This window comes from Chenopodium quinoa, unplaced genomic scaffold (assembly GCF_001683475.1).
Source record: "Chenopodium quinoa cultivar QQ74 unplaced genomic scaffold, ASM168347v1, whole genome shotgun sequence".
NCBI classification, from domain to species: domain Eukaryota; kingdom Viridiplantae; phylum Streptophyta; class Magnoliopsida; order Caryophyllales; family Amaranthaceae; genus Chenopodium; species Chenopodium quinoa.
In genome coordinates this window covers 1,412,780-1,430,725 of record NW_018743252.1, presented here as the reverse complement: position 1 = coordinate 1,430,725, position 17,946 = coordinate 1,412,780, and the positions used below count along the sequence as shown (strand labels likewise).

General features: G+C 38.1%; 1 protein-coding gene across 1 annotated transcript; it reads left to right on the top strand.

Moving 5' to 3' along the window:
• Positions 1 to 1,893: 1,893 nt before the first annotated feature.
• On the top strand, positions 1,894 to 2,250 carry LOC110734829. The gene has a single exon (XM_021914974.1). The coding sequence runs from the start codon at positions 1,894 to 1,896 to the stop codon at positions 2,248 to 2,250; it is 357 nt and encodes a 118-aa protein (XP_021770666.1).
• Positions 2,251 to 17,946: the final 15,696 nt, after the last annotated feature.

Genomic DNA, 17,946 nt, shown 5'->3' with positions numbered 1-17,946 from the left:
CAACACACAAAGAACACATAATTATACCTTTGAAGCGTGATTCCACAAGTGATCGAGTAAGAACAATAAGGAGAATAAGAACCCCAAACGTGATTCCTCTACTTAGTCCACGAGCAAAGATTGACCTCCACTAATGCTAGTTAGTTGTGATTGAACCTTTACACCCAAGAATGTGTCGGATATTCGAAGCTTCTTAGGCCTAGCTGGATATTATAGGCGGTTTGTAAAGGATTTTTCGAAGATAGTTAAACCTATAAATTCATTGATGAAGAAAGAATCTAAGTTCATTTGGAGTGATAAGTGTGAAGAAGCGTTTCAAACCTTGAAAAAGAGTTTGACTACAGCACCATTGTTGACTTTACCTGATGGAAGTGGTTCTTATGACGTATATAGTGATGCATCTAATAATGGACTTGGATGTGTTTTGATGCAAAATGGGAAGGTGATTGCTTATACATCGAGACAGTTGAAGAAACATGAAGTTAACTACCCTACTCATGATCTAGAATTAGCAGCAGTAGTGTTTGCGTTGAAAATATGGAGACATTATTTATATGGAGTGAAATGTAGGATATTCACATACCATAAAAGTTTAAAGTATCTTTTCACACAATCAACCTTGAACATGAGACAACATAGGTGGATAGGATTCTTCAATGACTATGAAATAGATATCCAATACCACGAGGGTAAAGCAAATGTAATCGCAGATGCTTTAAGCTGCAAAGCAATTAATGGAGTGAACATTTTGGTTGTAGCAGATGAACTTTGTAGGGGAATGAGTAAGTTGAACCTCGAGGTAGTACCACATGGAACGTTGGAAGGAATGCTTTATAATTTGAGTATCCAACCAATGATATTCGATGAGATTAAGGATAACCAAGTAGGGGATGTGAAATTAGATCGCATAAGGGAGAAGATCAAGTAAGGAAAGGCGACTGATTTCAGAATCCATAATGATGGGAGTATTCGATTCAAGGGGAGGTGGTGTGTACCACAAAAGTGTGAGGAGTTGAAGAAGAAGTTGATGGAAGAAGGGCATAATACACCATATCCAATACATCCAGGGGGAGATAAGCTTTACAAGGACTTGAAAAAGGTGTATTGGTGGCCTAAGATGAAGAAAGAAGTAGCAGAGTTTGTAGCTAAGTGTCTAACCTGTCAAAAAGTGAAGATAAAGCATAAGAGACCACAGGGAACAGTACAACCACTCGAGTTCCCAGCTTAGAAGTGGGATTGTATCTCGATGGATTTTGTCACTAGTTTACCTAAGTCTAAGAATGGATATGATACCATCTTGGTTGTGGTGGATAGACTTACCAAATCAGCAGTGTTTATACCAATGAAAGAGACTTGGAGAATGTAACAACTTGTAAAGGCTTACATTAAGAATGTTGTGAGGCTACATGGAGTTCCTAAGGATATCGTTTCTAATAGGGATTCTAGGTTTCTTTTGAAATTCTGGAAAATTGTTCAGGAGAACTTTGGTACGACATTGAAGATGAGTACAGCATTTCACCCTACAACAGATGGACAATCTGAGAGAACTATCCAAACCTTAGAGGATATGTTAAGATCATATGTGTTAAATTACCAAAATGGATGGGAAGATAGCTTGAACTTAGTAGAATTCTCTTACAATAATAGTTACCATGCAAGCATACGCATTTGAGGCCTTGTATGGAAGAAAGTGTAGGAGTCCACTATGTTGGAGTGACATTAGTGAGACAATAATTCTAGGTCCTCAATTGAATAGAAGAAACAACGAAGCAAGTAAGAGAAATCCAAGCTAAGATTAAAGCTACTCAAGATAGACAAAAGAGTTAAGCAGATTTAAAGCGTAGAGAAGAGGAATTTTAAGTTGGTGATAAGGTTTTGCTCAAAGTTTCACCAATGAAAGGAGTGATAAGATTTGGAAAGAAAGAGAAGTTGAGTCCAAAGTACATTGGACCATATGAGATTTTGCAAAGAATAGGAAAACTTGCTTATAGATTGGCATTGCCTATGGACCTCAGCAAAGTACATGATGTGTTTCACGTTTCTCAATTAAGAAGGTACATCCCAGACAAGTCGCATGTCCTACAACCTGAAACCATAGAACTAGACCAAAGCCTAATCTATGAGGAAAGACCTATAAAGATTCTTGATAGTAAAGTGCATAGTACACGCAAGAAAGATGTCAAGATAGTGAAGGTTTTGTGGTCGAATCAAGAGACTGAGGAAGCGACATGGAAGCTGAGGATGAAATGAGAAAGAAGTACCCTGAATTTTTTGAGGTTAGTTGAGTTACGGGGACGTAACTCGTTTTCTTTAAGGAGGGTAGAATGCGGTAGAATTTCGTGCTTTTTACCTTATTATCAAGTATTTTTGTGCATTTTTATATTTTGCACAATTTTATACAAAGTTTAGAAAGAAAGAGAACAAGAAAGATTACAAAAGGTACAACAATTATAAGTATTAAGAAAAGTTTTTACTAAGTGGGTGAAAAAGTACAGTTTTAAATGAGTTTTGAAAAAAGTTTTATGATTTTCGTGCTCAAGTTTTGAGGACGAAACTTCTTTTAAGGGGGGTTAACTGTAATACTCCATATTTTTATAATATTTTATATATATAAATTATTTATTTTATAAATTAAAATGATTCATTTCATTTTAAAAGAAATTAATTATTTAAATATTATGTAAGTGTGCATAAAATAATATGAGTCATTAATTGAGGCAATATAAGTGTTTTGAATTGGGTCATCTTTATTTTAATAGTTTGATCAACTTGTTGGGGAATTGAGGACACTTAAAAGCCCAACAAGTTGGCCCTAATGGAAGAAGTCAAGGACGGGTAGGATTTAGTAATGGCAGTTTTGTAATTATGAGCTTTTGTTTTAAAAGGGGGGTATAAATACTTCAAGACCTCAAGATTTTTCACTCTAAAATCATAATTGTCAGATTTCACAAAAATTTCAAAGGTTTTCTCTTTATTTCTCTCTCCTCTTTCCCCTTTTTTTTCCTCTTTTTTTTCTTCTTTTTCCTCTCCTTCCCCACGCCTCTCTCTCTCCCTTTTCTTCTCCCCTCGCGCCGACAGCCATTGGCGCCACCACCACCACCGGCGGCGGCAGCAACAACCGGCAGCCCGCCGGCTACCCTCTCCTTCTCGCTCCTTTCGTTTTCGGTTTTGGTATTATTATAAAAAAATAAAAATATAAATAAAAACTATTTTTCTCTTCCTAATTTAATTCTATTGTTTTTATAAATTTAAAGCATGATTTTGATTATGTTTTGGTATTGATTTTGGGTATTTGATGTTGTTAAATTATTTATATAATTTTCAAATTTTTATTCAATCAAAAACCCCAATTTACAAACCCTAGAATTTGGAAATTTAATGTTTATGGTTAGGGTTTGATCCTAGGTTGATGTTGTTGTTTAATTAATAGTTTAAACATGCTTTAATGGGTATAAAGCCCTCAAATTAATGCTAAAGTTATCTATGCACACTACTTTTTAATTTTTGAGTTAGGGTTTGATTACCCATAAAAGGGAAAAATGTTTTAATGATTTAAATATGATTTTCTAGTCTATTAGTAATGTTTTATATTAAATAAGTATGCTGGAATTTTATTTAAGTCATAAAAATTAAGTCTTTTTGAAAGAATTTGAAGTACCCTTTTAAAGAAAAGGTTTTGATGGCTTTTTTGTCATTAAATTGGGTTAATTAGTAAGGTTTAAAGAGTATCATAGTTGCTGGAAATTTGTGAGAAAAGTAGATTAATTATAGTTATGTATTCTTAATTGTAGGAAGCTTTGAGCTAGGTGATTTCTAGCGAGTGTGGTCGAGTTTAGGCATTATTCAAGATACATATGTGCACAAGAATGTTTGTGTATGCGTAGTATCATGCTAGGATTTGTAAAGTATGATTTAAGTGATGAATTAGTAGCATGTTTGGTTGATTATGTGCTTGGAATTGATGTTGGTTGAGCATGAATTGTTATGCAAGCATGTGAACATATTATTTGAGGCATGATACAAGTTGAATATGGATGAATCATGGAAATATGTTTTATTTTCAAGTATCAAGAAAGCATGTATCTAATAAGCAAGGCTTATATATGAGTTAAAGAGCTAAAGTTAGAATTATTGAGCATGATTCATGAATTTATTTCTCACCCATTTATTATTGGTGTTGAGTCAAGAAGTTAGTTTATTTATTACTCACTCAAGTAAGTTGAGTTTGAGTCAAGGAAGTTTAGTAGTGCATCTTATACGCCAAGGTAGTAATCGTGCAATTTTGTGCATAAAACTAGACAAGGAACCTTAATTAAAAAAAATAGTATGTGCTCACTAATTTATTCAAGAATGAATTGGAAGTATGTGTTGAGTGTTGCTATGTTTATTATTGATTGATTGGTTTGAGTTATCACAAGTTAAATTGGTAAATCACGTAAAGTGTAAGAAGATACGCACCAAAACTCTTGGAACGTATATACCTTGAGTATGAACATATGGGGGGAGTTATGGGGTTTTATATTTAACCATAGCTTCTACAAGGGTACAAGACGCTGTACGTTCTTTTATTATTAATGCGCTGGAATTCCGTCACAAGGTGACATAGTAGGTGCCAATTGGGGCAGCTCCCTGATTGGAAGCTCAATATTTAAATAGGCTATTTTCAAGGAAGGAAACCCGTTCGATGCATAATCCAAAATTATTATTAATAATTAATATTACTGGTTATGAGTCAAAGGTAAGTTGACTTGTGATTGTGTGGCGAGCATGTTTTAATTATTATTTTTATTTTGATGCTAGGATATTCATGTTAGTGTGGTGCATATGTACTCTGCTTTGCTGATTTGTACTTTTGTGTTTGTGTTTGGCTTTCCTTTGGATTAGCCCTACTATGACCCATTTTTATGGTGAGTAGATAATGAGGGTCATTTATGGCACTCAAATGGCATTATTTTGGGATGATTTTAGTTGCTTTAATAGCTTTCTCTATGCTCTTTCCCTTAGTTTTAGTCTTTTATTCTCTAGTTGGTCTCATTCTAGTCTTTTCTACCATTTTTCTTATATTTTCGTGGATTTTATCATCTTTTCCCTTTTACTTGTTTTCCTTTCTTTATTTTCAGGTCTAAGGTGAAGTCCAAGGCCCTTTATGGTGATTCTTCGGGTTAGAAGATGCTCAAAGTGCAAGGTGGAAGCTCTCATATAGTTCACAAAGCAAGGGATGGCTTACTCCAAGATTTGATGCTTGCGCCCTCATGCTGCGCTCACATGAAAGTATGGTGTTAAACCCACCGTAAACTCATTTTGGGACTGCCATCCCCAATATCGATCAAGAGGAGCGCACCTCTTGCATTGAAGAACGCACGGAGGAAGTCCCCTGTTCCAATGGCGCGGGGGCGCAAGGTGCTTATGCGGGGACGTAGACTCCATGCACGGGCGCGCCACCTGAGCTCCCTGTTCCGTACCCTATTTTGTCGCGACCGCGCATTCCGGAGAGAAGGCGCGCCTGTACGGATTTGCTTTTGGATGTCCACTTTATTTCTCCTTAGTTATTCTAGAGAAAAAAAAAGAATTCATTCATATTTTTAGAGAGAAAAGTTTTGGAGTTAGTTTCTAGTTCTTATATTTTAGAGAGAGAAACTTGAGAGAATTTGGATGATTTCTACATTTGATTTCCTTCTACTATGAATACAAGCATAATTCCTTTTATTTGATCAAAGTTTGTAAGACTCTTCTTCTTCTTAATTCAATCTTTTGCATTTGATTTTGATTAATTGTTGCAACTTCAAGTTTATTGATTGGTTTGATTCTTTATTGTTTATTCCATAATGATGATGATTTTGATGATTACTTTAGTTTTGTTCTTCAACTTCAATATGCTTAGTGAGTAGACTCATTGCTAGGGAGATGGTGAAGCATGCATGAATGATGGATTATTGCTAATTGATGGATTTTGATTGATTGAATGTTGTGATTAAATTGGTTGATAGAATTGTGCATGTGGTTGAATTGTTAAGGAGTAGCTAACCTTGATTTTCAAGCTAGATTGCATTGTGATTTCTAATGACACGAACCATTGATTTAGGGATTGCAATTATTGATTGCTAGTCATTCATAGAGGAAACCTAGTTTGACTTCTAGGAGATAACCCTTTGAGTTCTCTTGATTGCAATTACTATCCTCCTTTACAACATTTGGTTGATTGATTTCCCCTCAACTGGCATAACCATCATGATTGTGTGTGGATCCTAATTCCTAGTGATTTTGATATTTAATTCCCTCTTTAGACTAGTTGTTTGAGACCATAGTTAGTCATATCTAACATCCTTCTTATTCTTTGAAATAGCTTGACTTTAGGCTATAGTAACCTTTCTCCCATTCCTCATGGTTAGACCCTTGACTTACCCTATACTTGGTTTAGGTTTGGTCGAGTGTTTATAAATTTTGTTGATAAGGTTTTAAGCATTTAACGACGTGTTTAGACCCTCTGTCAATAGAGAGTTGAAATAAAAAGGAAGTAACAGGTACTTGAAGAATGAAGAGCATGATGGGATAGGGTGTAGAGAGTTACTTGTTATATTTCTTAGTTTTGTTGTTTTTGAATTATTGGTTATTGTTTATGGACTAAAAATATTATGTTCGTTTTTAATTGGTTTTTAAGAAGGGCCATATGTTTGAATTGGTTCCAACTTGTGAATGTTTTAATCTACATTTGTTTTGAGGCTGTGAACTCAAGTTTTAAGTTTTATTTTTCAAAAGTTGGTTTTTGTTTTAGACTTCTGCTGCAAGACTTTGAAAACTAGCCTTAGCCGTTATCACGATGGCGGTAATATTTTGGTTATTTCCTAAAAAAGTTTTTGTTTAGAGTAAAATGGGTATTTTATAGGAGGGAAATTTCCAGGATATTACAAGTTCTTAGTTCTTATTTTATATATATAGTTCTTATTTTATATATCATGAAAAAAAAATCCAAATAATATTTAAAGAATTAGAAAAATCTATCTTTAATTATTTAAAAATATTAAAATAATTAATTTAAATGTATAAATTCAGAAAAATATATATATTTTTTTAACAAACAGAAATATATATATATATTTAAAGTATCTTTGGTGCTAAATTTGAAAACTCATTTGGTGCCAAAATTCAAGTAATAAGTTTCATTTGCCAAAATACCCATATGAAATAATTATTAAATAAAATAATTAGGAAACTAATTATCAATAGAAAAGTATTACATGTAGTACACCAAGGTCTTATGGGGTCTAGTTTGATTCGTTTTCGTGAATATATTATTAAAATCCAATTTTCAATTTTTGCTAATGTAAATTTATAGATATTTGCAATAAAAAAAGTTACATCGATAAACGTAAATGGGAAAATCATTGTAAATCAAATGGAAAATAAATTTGGGAGTTCATCCCAAAATCAGGCATAGATCGGTGTAATTAATATTTAGTTATTCTTTGTACTTCCATTTTTAATTTTTTTTGAATATGTAGCTATTAGGCCCCGTTCACTTCACCTTATTTTTGTTGAATTGAAATTATTTTTATTAAAATGAAATTAGTTTTGCTGAACTTAAATTATTTTTTACTGAACTTAAATTATTTTTACTAAACTGAAATTATTTTTGCTAAATTGAAATTATTTTTACTGATTTTCTATCATATTTCTTCTTTAAAGTTACGGTATTTTACTAAACTGAACATATTTTTACAGAACTGAAATTATTTTTACTAACTGAACTTATTTGTACAAAACTAATATTATTTTACTGAACTGAAATTATTTGTACTTTTTATAAGGTGAAGTGAACAGGGTCTTAAAAGTACTTAATACTTGTAGTGATCCTTCTACAAGCATCATGCCCTATTAATTAATTTATTAATCTTGACTCACTTTTAATTCACATAGAACTTTAATAATTCTTTTTTTACTTTAACCACTTACTACTTGATGAATAAAAATAAACGTACTTGACTTAACTTGCTTGATTTAACATTGACATCATAGTTATACTTTAATTCGCATAATAAAAGCAATCACTTTGCTTAGCAAAAATAATTCATCGTAACCCCAAAACATGCTTCAATAATGGCGACAACTTGATCTCTTCCTCTAGCCTTCCATTTTCATTAATTTTGTTTTTCTCTCTTTTCCCTTAACAATGCAAGGCCAAAATCCCGTGAAAACAAAGCTCAAACTCTCAAAACTCTAAACTTTGTTTGAGTTACAGCTCCGATGACAAATTATCAATGTTTTTATAAGAATTTAGATTTTCCTCTTTCTCCCTGACAACGATGGTGAGAATTTAGCCGAGGGGTTGTGGTGAGTGATGACAAAATTGTAGGTGAAGTTAAAAATAGAGGTGGAGACTAGAGAGTGAGGAGGCAGGTTGTGTTAGTGTTTCAAAATTATGGTGACGATGGTAGAGATGGTTGCTGGCTTACTGCTAGCTTGCTGTGGAGGCAGTGAAGAACAATGGGGTCTGCTTGAGGTGAAATGGTTGACGAGGGTATGCTGTTTTCTTATGTTGAAAAGGTTAGGGTAAATATCTATTAACTATTACTAAAACAAAACGTTGCTGACGTCATCACTGTCCACATGTCACTCACATAATAAATTTTTTCTCGCCTAAATGCAAGGATGATGTCATCTTTTTTTTTTTTTTTGAGCTACCATATTTAACAATTTTGAAATTTAAATATTAGAAGCTTCTACATTACAACTACAACCTATCAATTTATCTTTAAAAACTGAAACAATTGTAAATAGCACACTAATAAATGGACTCCTACCTTGAAATATGTATTAGGCGACATTAAACAGGTATTATATCATAATTTTGAACAGGTAATCCTTTTTTTTTAAATGTACAAATTATAAAAATAGATTTTATATAAACTGTGCATCGCACGGGTTCTAACCTAGTGGAAAACTATAGTGTAAAGTTTGCCAAAAAAGGAAACAAATCGAGTGAAAAAAAAACTTTCGAAAAGGAACACAAATCAACTAATATTGGATTAGATAACAAAGGACGTATGGAATTAGAAACACTATTACTTTAATTACTAAAGTGTATCCGTGTAAATGTAGGAGATATTATATGGAAGGTCTTTAGAAATTTATTGGTTTATATAGTTACTTATTATTTATTTTTTAAAGATGAAGTGTTAGATTTGTGGATAAGACATTTAATTATTCTTCATTTAGGGCCGTTTGGTTCGCAAAGCGGAATCGGAATGGAATGGGGAACGGGTATGGAGGAGAATGGAATGAAACCCTTGAAATTTAGGGTGTTGTTTGTTTTAAAACCTGGAACCACCACCACAGCACCACCATTTAGGGTTTTATTTTAACTTTTTTTTTTCTGGAAATTGGTAGTTTGGAATTCCGGCGACGACCAGCGAGGTCGGAGAAGTGCCGGCGAAGGTGGAGCGAGGTCGGGGGAGGTGCAAAAGGTCGAGGGAGTGCCGGAGAAGGTGGAGCGAAGGTCGGGGGAGGTGCATGATGGGCGTTAGAACGGTCGTACATTCCACACTCAATCAAACACATTTATTAACAAACACCTTACAAACCAAGCATAATGACAAGTAAGAGTTCGGTCCACAAGGAACGGGATATGGTTGCCAAAGATCTTTACACTTAAGCTAATTCGAAGTCAATTGGTGAATTGGGGTTCGTCAAGAAGACAAACAAACTATGGTTCTAAATCAATGAATTAAAGATACTAGGGAATGAGATCCACTCAACCAAGGCAAATAGGCAAACGGGGAGTAGAATAGACAAGATATAGCAAGGACTATATGTAAAATCAACCTCATGCAATTAGAAAACAACTCACACTACTAAACTTAGATTCCTCATTAGTTTAGCAATAGATGATACATAATCAAGTTACAATAAGTAATGATGTACTCAATTTACACTTCCATGTCAAATTAGGCATATCATACTATCAAGCTCCTAAGTCAAGGGTAGCTAAACCTATCATGAGGAACTAACAAGCAATCTCATATAATCAATTTAATTTCAATACAAACATCAATGCTTCTCCCACATTTGCATAGTTAACCCAAAAGGTCGAGCTTCACCCAACCCCTAGCAAGAAGACTACTCACAACTCATGTTTATCAACATGCAATCAAGAATTAGGGTTCTAAATACTTCAATAATTGGGGAAAAGTGGTTAACAATTGAAATAACTATCATCCAATAACAAATTACCAAGAACTAAGAACATTTAAATAACATGCAAATACCAAATAAAATCTGAAATTAAGTGGAAAAAGGTTGGAGAAATTACTAATTGAAGCTTCAAATGTTGAATACAAATTGCCAAACTTTGAGAATAATTCTTGAATTTCACTAATACAATGATTTGATTTGATGAAAACTAAGCTAAATTAATCCTAAGGAATGTTTCAAACTAAGAGAAGTTTCTGAAAACTAGGCTATTGTACCCTCTCTCTAAATGAGCTAAAGGGGAAGTATTTATACTCCCCGAAACACATAGGGAAATCCGTCAAAAGAAAACGGATTCCCAGCGAGGAGCGCCCGCTCCACAATGAGGAGCGCCCGCTCCTAAGCGAGGAGCGCCCGCTCCTTTCGGCTGCACGCCCTCTCCAGAATGCTTCAATGAAGGATCAGATTTGAAAGTGTCAGGGAGGAGCGCCCACTGCTCACATGATGCACGCCCGCTCCCCTATTCCAGCAGCATGGGCAGATTCAATCTTCAAAGGGAGTAGCGCCCGCTCCTGGTGAGGAGCACGCCCGCTCCTAACAGCACCTGAACTTGGGCAGAACGTAGCTAGAGTCGAGGAGCGCCCGCTCCATGAGAGGTGCACGCCCGCTCCCCTGGAGCGCCCTCTCCAATCCTCAATCCTCTTGTCTTAAACACGATTCATGCACCGAAAGCCTGCCTAATTGAGTCCATAGACCTGCAAAACATGGACAAACACAAACCAAGAGGGGGAAAGCCGAGACAAAACATTTTCATTCAAAATTGGGTTAGAAAGAGGGGAAATGATCGTAAAATCGGGTTTAAATTTACACAATAAGTGGTCAAATAAACCACTTATCAGTGCAGCGAGTTCGAGGGAGTCCAGCGAAGTCGGGGGAGGTGCAGCGAGGTCGAGGGAGTTCGGCGAAGGTGGAGCGAAGTCGGGGGAGGTGCAGTGAGGTCAAGGGAGTCCGGCGAAGGTGGAGCGAAGGTCGGGGATCGCCAGCGAAGGTGGAGCGAAGGTCGGGGATTGCCGGCGAAGGTGGAGCCAAGGTCAGGGATCGCCGGCAACCATCCAGCGAGGTTGGTGGGATGTAGGTATGGTGGTGGTTGGGGAAAGGGAATGGTAAGGTAGGGGGGTGGGGAATGGGGGTGGAATAAAAAGGGATTTGTTAAACATCGCCCGCAAATTACCATATAAAGCCCACAAATATGACTTGGTATGACAATTATGCCCATTTTCTAAAATTGAACAAATCTTGATTTAAAAAATGTGGAGCCGTACTGGCTCGCCGGGGGAGACCGGAGGGCAGGCCGGAGATGCGGGGGACGCCGGAGGAACGTCGTCGTCGACGAAAAACGAGGTAAATCACCGTTAAAATTCACGGTTTACGTAACAGCGTCTGAAGGTGGCTGTGCAGTGGCGCCGGCGCCTAGGTTGGACGCCAGTACCGTAGCATGGACGTCCAAGCCAGACGCCAGAACCACCGCACCGGCGTCCAGCCCAGACGCCAACACCACCAGACAGGCGTCCTGGCCAGCCGCCAGTCTAGTGGTTGTGGCGGCCCTGCCAGGCGCCAGTCCAGTGGCTGTGGCGGCCCTGCCAGACGCCAGCCCCTGTTTTTTTTTTTTTTTTCTTTTTTAATTTTGTTGTTGTTGTTGTTTTTTTTTTTTTAATTTGAAAAATCGAAAATGAATTTTTAAAAAAATTCGAAATTGTTTTATATTTGAAAATTCGAAATGGGTTTTTTTTAAATTAAGTTTGAAAATTCGAAATGGCTTTTTTGAAAATTAAGTTTGAAAATTCGAAATGGTTTTTTTTAAAATTAAGTTTGAAAATTCGAAATGGGTTTTTTTTAAAAATTAAGTTTGAAAATTGAGAATGGTTTTTTTTTTAAATTAAGTTTGACAATTCGAAATTGTACTAAAAAAAATTGGAAATGGTTTATTTATTTATTTTTTAATTTATTTCAAATTGAAAATTCAAAACGGTTTTTTTTAAAATTAAGTTTAATAATTTAATGTTTTTATTTATATTGTGAGTAGATTTGTGTTAATGTATACCAAAATATTTAATTGTTTATGTGACTTTTATAAATGATTGTGTTTAAAATTTGTATGTGTATGTGTATGAATAATATTATACATAATTATGTTTTTAATTTTGTGTTAATTCTGTGTAAATATAGAAATTAAATGTATTATCCGTTAAATGTATTTATTATAATATATAATTGATGCAGGATTATGGTGGAGACGGAAATGATTACAGTGGGATATTTGGACATGATGGTCCATTCGAAGATGCTCAACAAGCGATTGATTGGGCAAAACAGGTTGCAATTACAGCTGGATTTTGCTTGGTAGTAGTAACTCATAAATCTCAACGGGATGGTAGAATGGATCGCATTTTGAGATGCGACCGTTATCGCAAAAGAGAAGAAAGAGATTTTCGTAGCCACTCGGTTTGATACAAAGCGGAAAGGTTGTGGGTGTGAGTTCAGAGTAAAGGTTCGACAACTACGGAGTCGTGACGGTTGGGAAGTGATTGGTTACTCTAAATGGGGGTATCATAACTATGAGATGATAGTATATGAAGAGGGTCATCGACAGCTGAGCGGCTTAAGTCCTGCTGCGAAACTAGTTGTGAAAGAAATGAGTGATGCTCAAGTCAAGCCTGCTAAAATATTAGCATCTGTGTTAAAGAAATTTCCAGAAGACCATCCAAACCGAAGACACATCTACAACGTCAGACAGCAACTCAGGTTTGAACGGTCAGAGGGAAGGAACCCTATACAGCAGCTGCTACACCAGGCACAATCACGTGGTTACCTGTTCTGGTTTGATTCTGATGAAGATACAGCGGAGGTGACTCATCTTTTTCTTGTGCATCCTGATTGTGCTGATATGATCAAGTCTTGGCCAGTTGTGATTTTGATCGACTCAACGTACAAGACAAACAAGTACAAGTTCCCACTGGTTGAGATCATGGGGATGACTCCAACGAACCAGAACTTTCTGATTGGTCATGCAATCATCAAGGATGAGACGGCTCCAAGTTATTATTGGGTCTTGGAGAAGCTGAGAAACTACATCGGGCCTAATGTTCATCCAGCAGCCATCGTTAGTGACTGTGAGGGAGGTCTCTTTGCCCCCATTAGGGAGTTGTTTCCAAAGTCGAAGCACTTGTTGTGCACATGGCACATCAACAACTACGTGAAAGTGAAAGCCTACAACCTTTCAACAAGAATTTGGAAATGGCAGAGAGATTGGTGAATGGTAAGTGGCAGAAGATCCTACAGGCTATCACAGAGGCAGTGTACGAGCGAGAATTGGCTAACTTCAGGGATTCGTACCAGTGGTGTCCGACACTGGTGGACTATGTGATGCAGCAATGGGTCCCTCACAGGGAAAAGTTTGTCAAATATTGGACAAACCAAGTACTTCATTTTGGGAACACTACAACATGAAGAGTTGAGAGCGCTCATAGAGCTACCAAGGAATGGATTGATTCTTCGACCGCTGCTTTGGATACATTGTTCGATAGACTTAACAAGTTAATTGAAACTCAGAAGAACGACATCAGGAACTTTCTAGAGGACTCCAGACGACGACATGGTACGATGTATAGCCATTTCATATTTAAGATTCTCCATGGTCGTGTGTCGCACTACTGCTTGGGGTTGATTCTGATTGAGCTGAACAGGATGAGGGACTTGGCTAATGAAGTGTATGCTCGGTGCGGGTGTGCTATTTCAGTAACTCATGGATTACCTTGTGCATGCACCATTCACCGCGTTATTACAGAAGAAAGGGCGTCGTTACATGTTGATCAGGTTCATTCATTCTGGCGGACGCTCGTTATTGGTGAGCATGTAGATACTCATACGGTCGACCGTGAACAGGAGGAGTTGGAGCAGTTTCGTTCGATGTACGACCGAGTGTCCTCCAGTCATCCTTCTATTATTCGTGATGCTACTCATGTACTTCATGACATGTTCCACACGTCTACCTTAGATTTTGAGGAACCCGAAGGAGTTGACCGTCCTCGAGGTCGCCAACGGCGGAACAGGAGTGCGTTTGAGTACATTCGTGGTCTTGGTCGTGGTCGTGGTCGTGGTCAGACATTGTCATCTAGTCGTAGCATTCTTAATCGTCTGTGAATATGCCCCTGAGAACTGGTACGTTTTGGTTTTTTTACATTGCACATAGTTTTAAAATGTTACTTCTGCCTTCTAAACTGTGTTTAATTATATGGTGAATAGGAAGAAACGATGTTGATCAGTTTCCGTACAAGGACAGGATACCTAACATCATCATGCCGTACTTGGAAGGGTGGAATGACGTAGTCGGAGATGGTAACTGCGGATCCCGGGTCGTGGCTGATGTTTTTCAAATGGGCGAAGACAACTACGGTTTGGTGCGTCAGTTGATGTACAGCGAAATTGCCTCTAACCGAAATGTTTATCGTCATGTGTACCAGGATGACTTGGATGGCGCTCTGCGGCGTATCCGGTGGGGAGGTGGACCTTGCGGTCAAAATCATTATTTTGACGCGCCCCTAGATCTGTTTGCCGTTGCAAACATTTACAAGTGCACAGTCATGCATTTCGGGCTGGGATTGCATAGTCAAGCTTATTATCCTTGTACCACGGTTCTCCCTTGGCGTTCGCGTGAGACTGTCACTACACCGGTCAGAGAGGTAGCTATTGCGTTTCTTGGGTCGTCATACAGACATTTCATCTGACTAGACATGTCATCCTATTTTCCTGTGCCACTGATTATACCTCGGTGGTACACCATTCGCATAGCGAGCGTAGAGGGTTGGGATGCGCTATATCATGACCGGATCCACGAATGGAACACCCTAGCTGCATTTTAGTTTTTCATGTTTACATTATTTCTATGTAACCTTATTTGTACGTTGCTATTTTAATGAGAACATTAATTTTTTATATTGTATTGCTTACTAAATTTATATGTTGCATGGGTAAGTTGCGCGGATCCACGAAAGGTTATGTCAAAATTTAAAAACAACAATGATAATATGTCAAAGTTGAAAGCTAAAACAACAATTTAAAATGTTACAAACTTAAAACATAATGTCCAATTTAAAAAACTAAAACGATAATATTTAAAGTGCTCTAAAAATAAAATGTCAAAACCATCAGTAATCTCTCTTCCACGCCGACTCCCAATGCGCAAGGGTCTGTTCCAAACTATCAACAACAACTCTCACTGTTGCACTCATGTTGTCCTTCTCCAGAGAGAGTTTCTGTACGTCTTGCATTATCTTTCCCATCCACTACATACAACAAAAAATAAAACATGAAATACAATAACAACATATAAAACTTAATTAAAAAACAACGATAAATATTTTATGAGACATACCGCTTCCATGGCAGTAGGCGGTGGCATATAATCATCATCGTTGTGGTCGAGATCTACGATCAACCTCGGGTGCGAATACCGGTTGAACTATTCCATGTAGTAGTGGTCACACATGGGAGGAACCCCAGATGGCGGCCTCTGCAACTCCGCAGTCCATAAGCGGGCCACCATTGAAAACTGGTCCCACGTCCCAGTCATGATATCCGACCAATGCACGACGTAGTCCCTCGACGATGCAGATCGGACCACCTTCATCGGGCATGCCGGGGGAGGAGGGACAACTTGGACAAATCCAAGCTGGCGAAGACAACGCTAGGGCATGTACGCCTCCACGATCTCACGATACTGAATGAGTCCCGTGTACAGGGTCCTGGGTACCCTAACACTAGGGTTCGGGCCGAAAGGCATCCAGTTCACCTGCACATAGTTTTAAAATTTAGTAACATGAATATAATAAGTGCATATAATAAATTGTACAAATAATTTATAAACGTTACCTCTAAGGGGGACAGCTTGTCAAGCAATAACCGTATCGATCGGAGGCGGTCAACGGACTTCTTCTCCAAGCGCGGACTCCACGCACAAGCACGCGGCATCCCCTCATCAATAGGAACCGGGTCACGATGTGGTCGCAATGCAGGAAAGTACTCGTATATCCAGGTCTGCAATAAAGTCAGACACCTAGTGATACCTGTCGCGTCAGCCCGACTCGCAAATCCTAGTTGGCGATACAAATACGCCAACGTAGCCGATCCCCAAGAAAACTGGCCTACACTGTCGGGGTCACACGCCTCAACTATGTCGCGTGGCCTGAGCTTGTTTCCGCCGCTCTTATCCGGAAACAAGGTACATCCGAGGAGTAGAAAAACATAAGCAGCCAGCTGTGCGTCGTGCGTCCTACGTGCACTGGGGTACAAACACCGCTGCAACACGGATGCGATCTTCACACCGCCGTGTTCCCAAACACCAAGCGCCTCGGTGTACAGTGCAGCCCTGTCCACAGCCAACAACTCCGCCAGCAAATCTGCCTGATCCGCATCAGTCACAGCACAAAGTCGTTTACCCTCAACACGAATCCCCAGAATGGCCTCGACGTCATGTAACATGATCGTCATCTCACCGAACGGAAGGTGGAAAGAGTTTGTATCCGGCTGCCATCGCTCAACGAAAGCCGTGATCAGCGTAGTGTCAATCTTATCGTGCATGGTGGCAGGAACGTGATTCACCCCAGTGCCCTCCAATCGCTCGAACATCTCACTCTCCGCCGGCCAAGCCTCAGCCCATGTACGCAAAAAGTTACAAGTCTTTTCCCAGGTATGACATTTCAACAAGCCCGTAACTGAAGGCCTCTCCTGGTCCTCCCAAATACGAGTAGCTATGTGTCCTAGAAAGCTAGGAATCACACTCCCGTCTACAGGCCCACCGGGCACCTCACTCCTAACAACCCAAGAATCATTAACGGCCCTCGACCGTTTCCTGCTTGCCCCAGACACAGTGGACGCAGATGATGTGCCAGATCTACTAACAAACCTACCACCCCTACCCTTACGCACCTCTACCATATGTGTCTCGTACATGTCATCAACCCTCTGACTGAATGGACCGTAATCATCATACGGTCCACTCCCATCGTCCACATCCTCATCCTCATATGCGTCCTCCTCCTGCTCCTCCTCCTGCTCCTCCTAGTCACCCTACTTAGTATCATCATCGTCATCGTCATCCTCATCCCGACGGTGGATCTGTTCTCTACAAGCCGAGGCCGAAATACCACGGGATCTAACATGTCTATGCCCCGACCTCTCCACTAAATAGCTTCTACTAAGAAGCTCTACATTCTTCCCCGCACCATGTCGACCCAGTGAATTCTACAAAAAATTAAAAAATATATAAACATACAAAAGTTTTTTAGAAAAATAAATAACTACATACACATACAAAATACCAACACTTCCAACATATCGTCATGTTTATAAACATAAAATTAATAAAAATTATAAAAAATCAAACACATAATAAATAAATAGGACACAAAACAAAAATTTCAAATTATTTCAAATAATTAAACATTTAAGCAGTAAATCTCTGTTACTCACTGTGAGAAATGTTTTTGTTTCTCATAGTGGCAGTTTCGTAAATACAATGTACCACCGTGACTAAAGTGGTACAATTTTATCATCCATTTCGTAAATAAAATGTACCACCGTGACTAAAATGGTACATTTTATGTACGAAACTGCCACTGTGAGAAACAAAAACGTTTCTCACAGTGAGTAATGGGGGCGCTTAAGAAAAATATTATACGCATACACAAATACACACATAATACC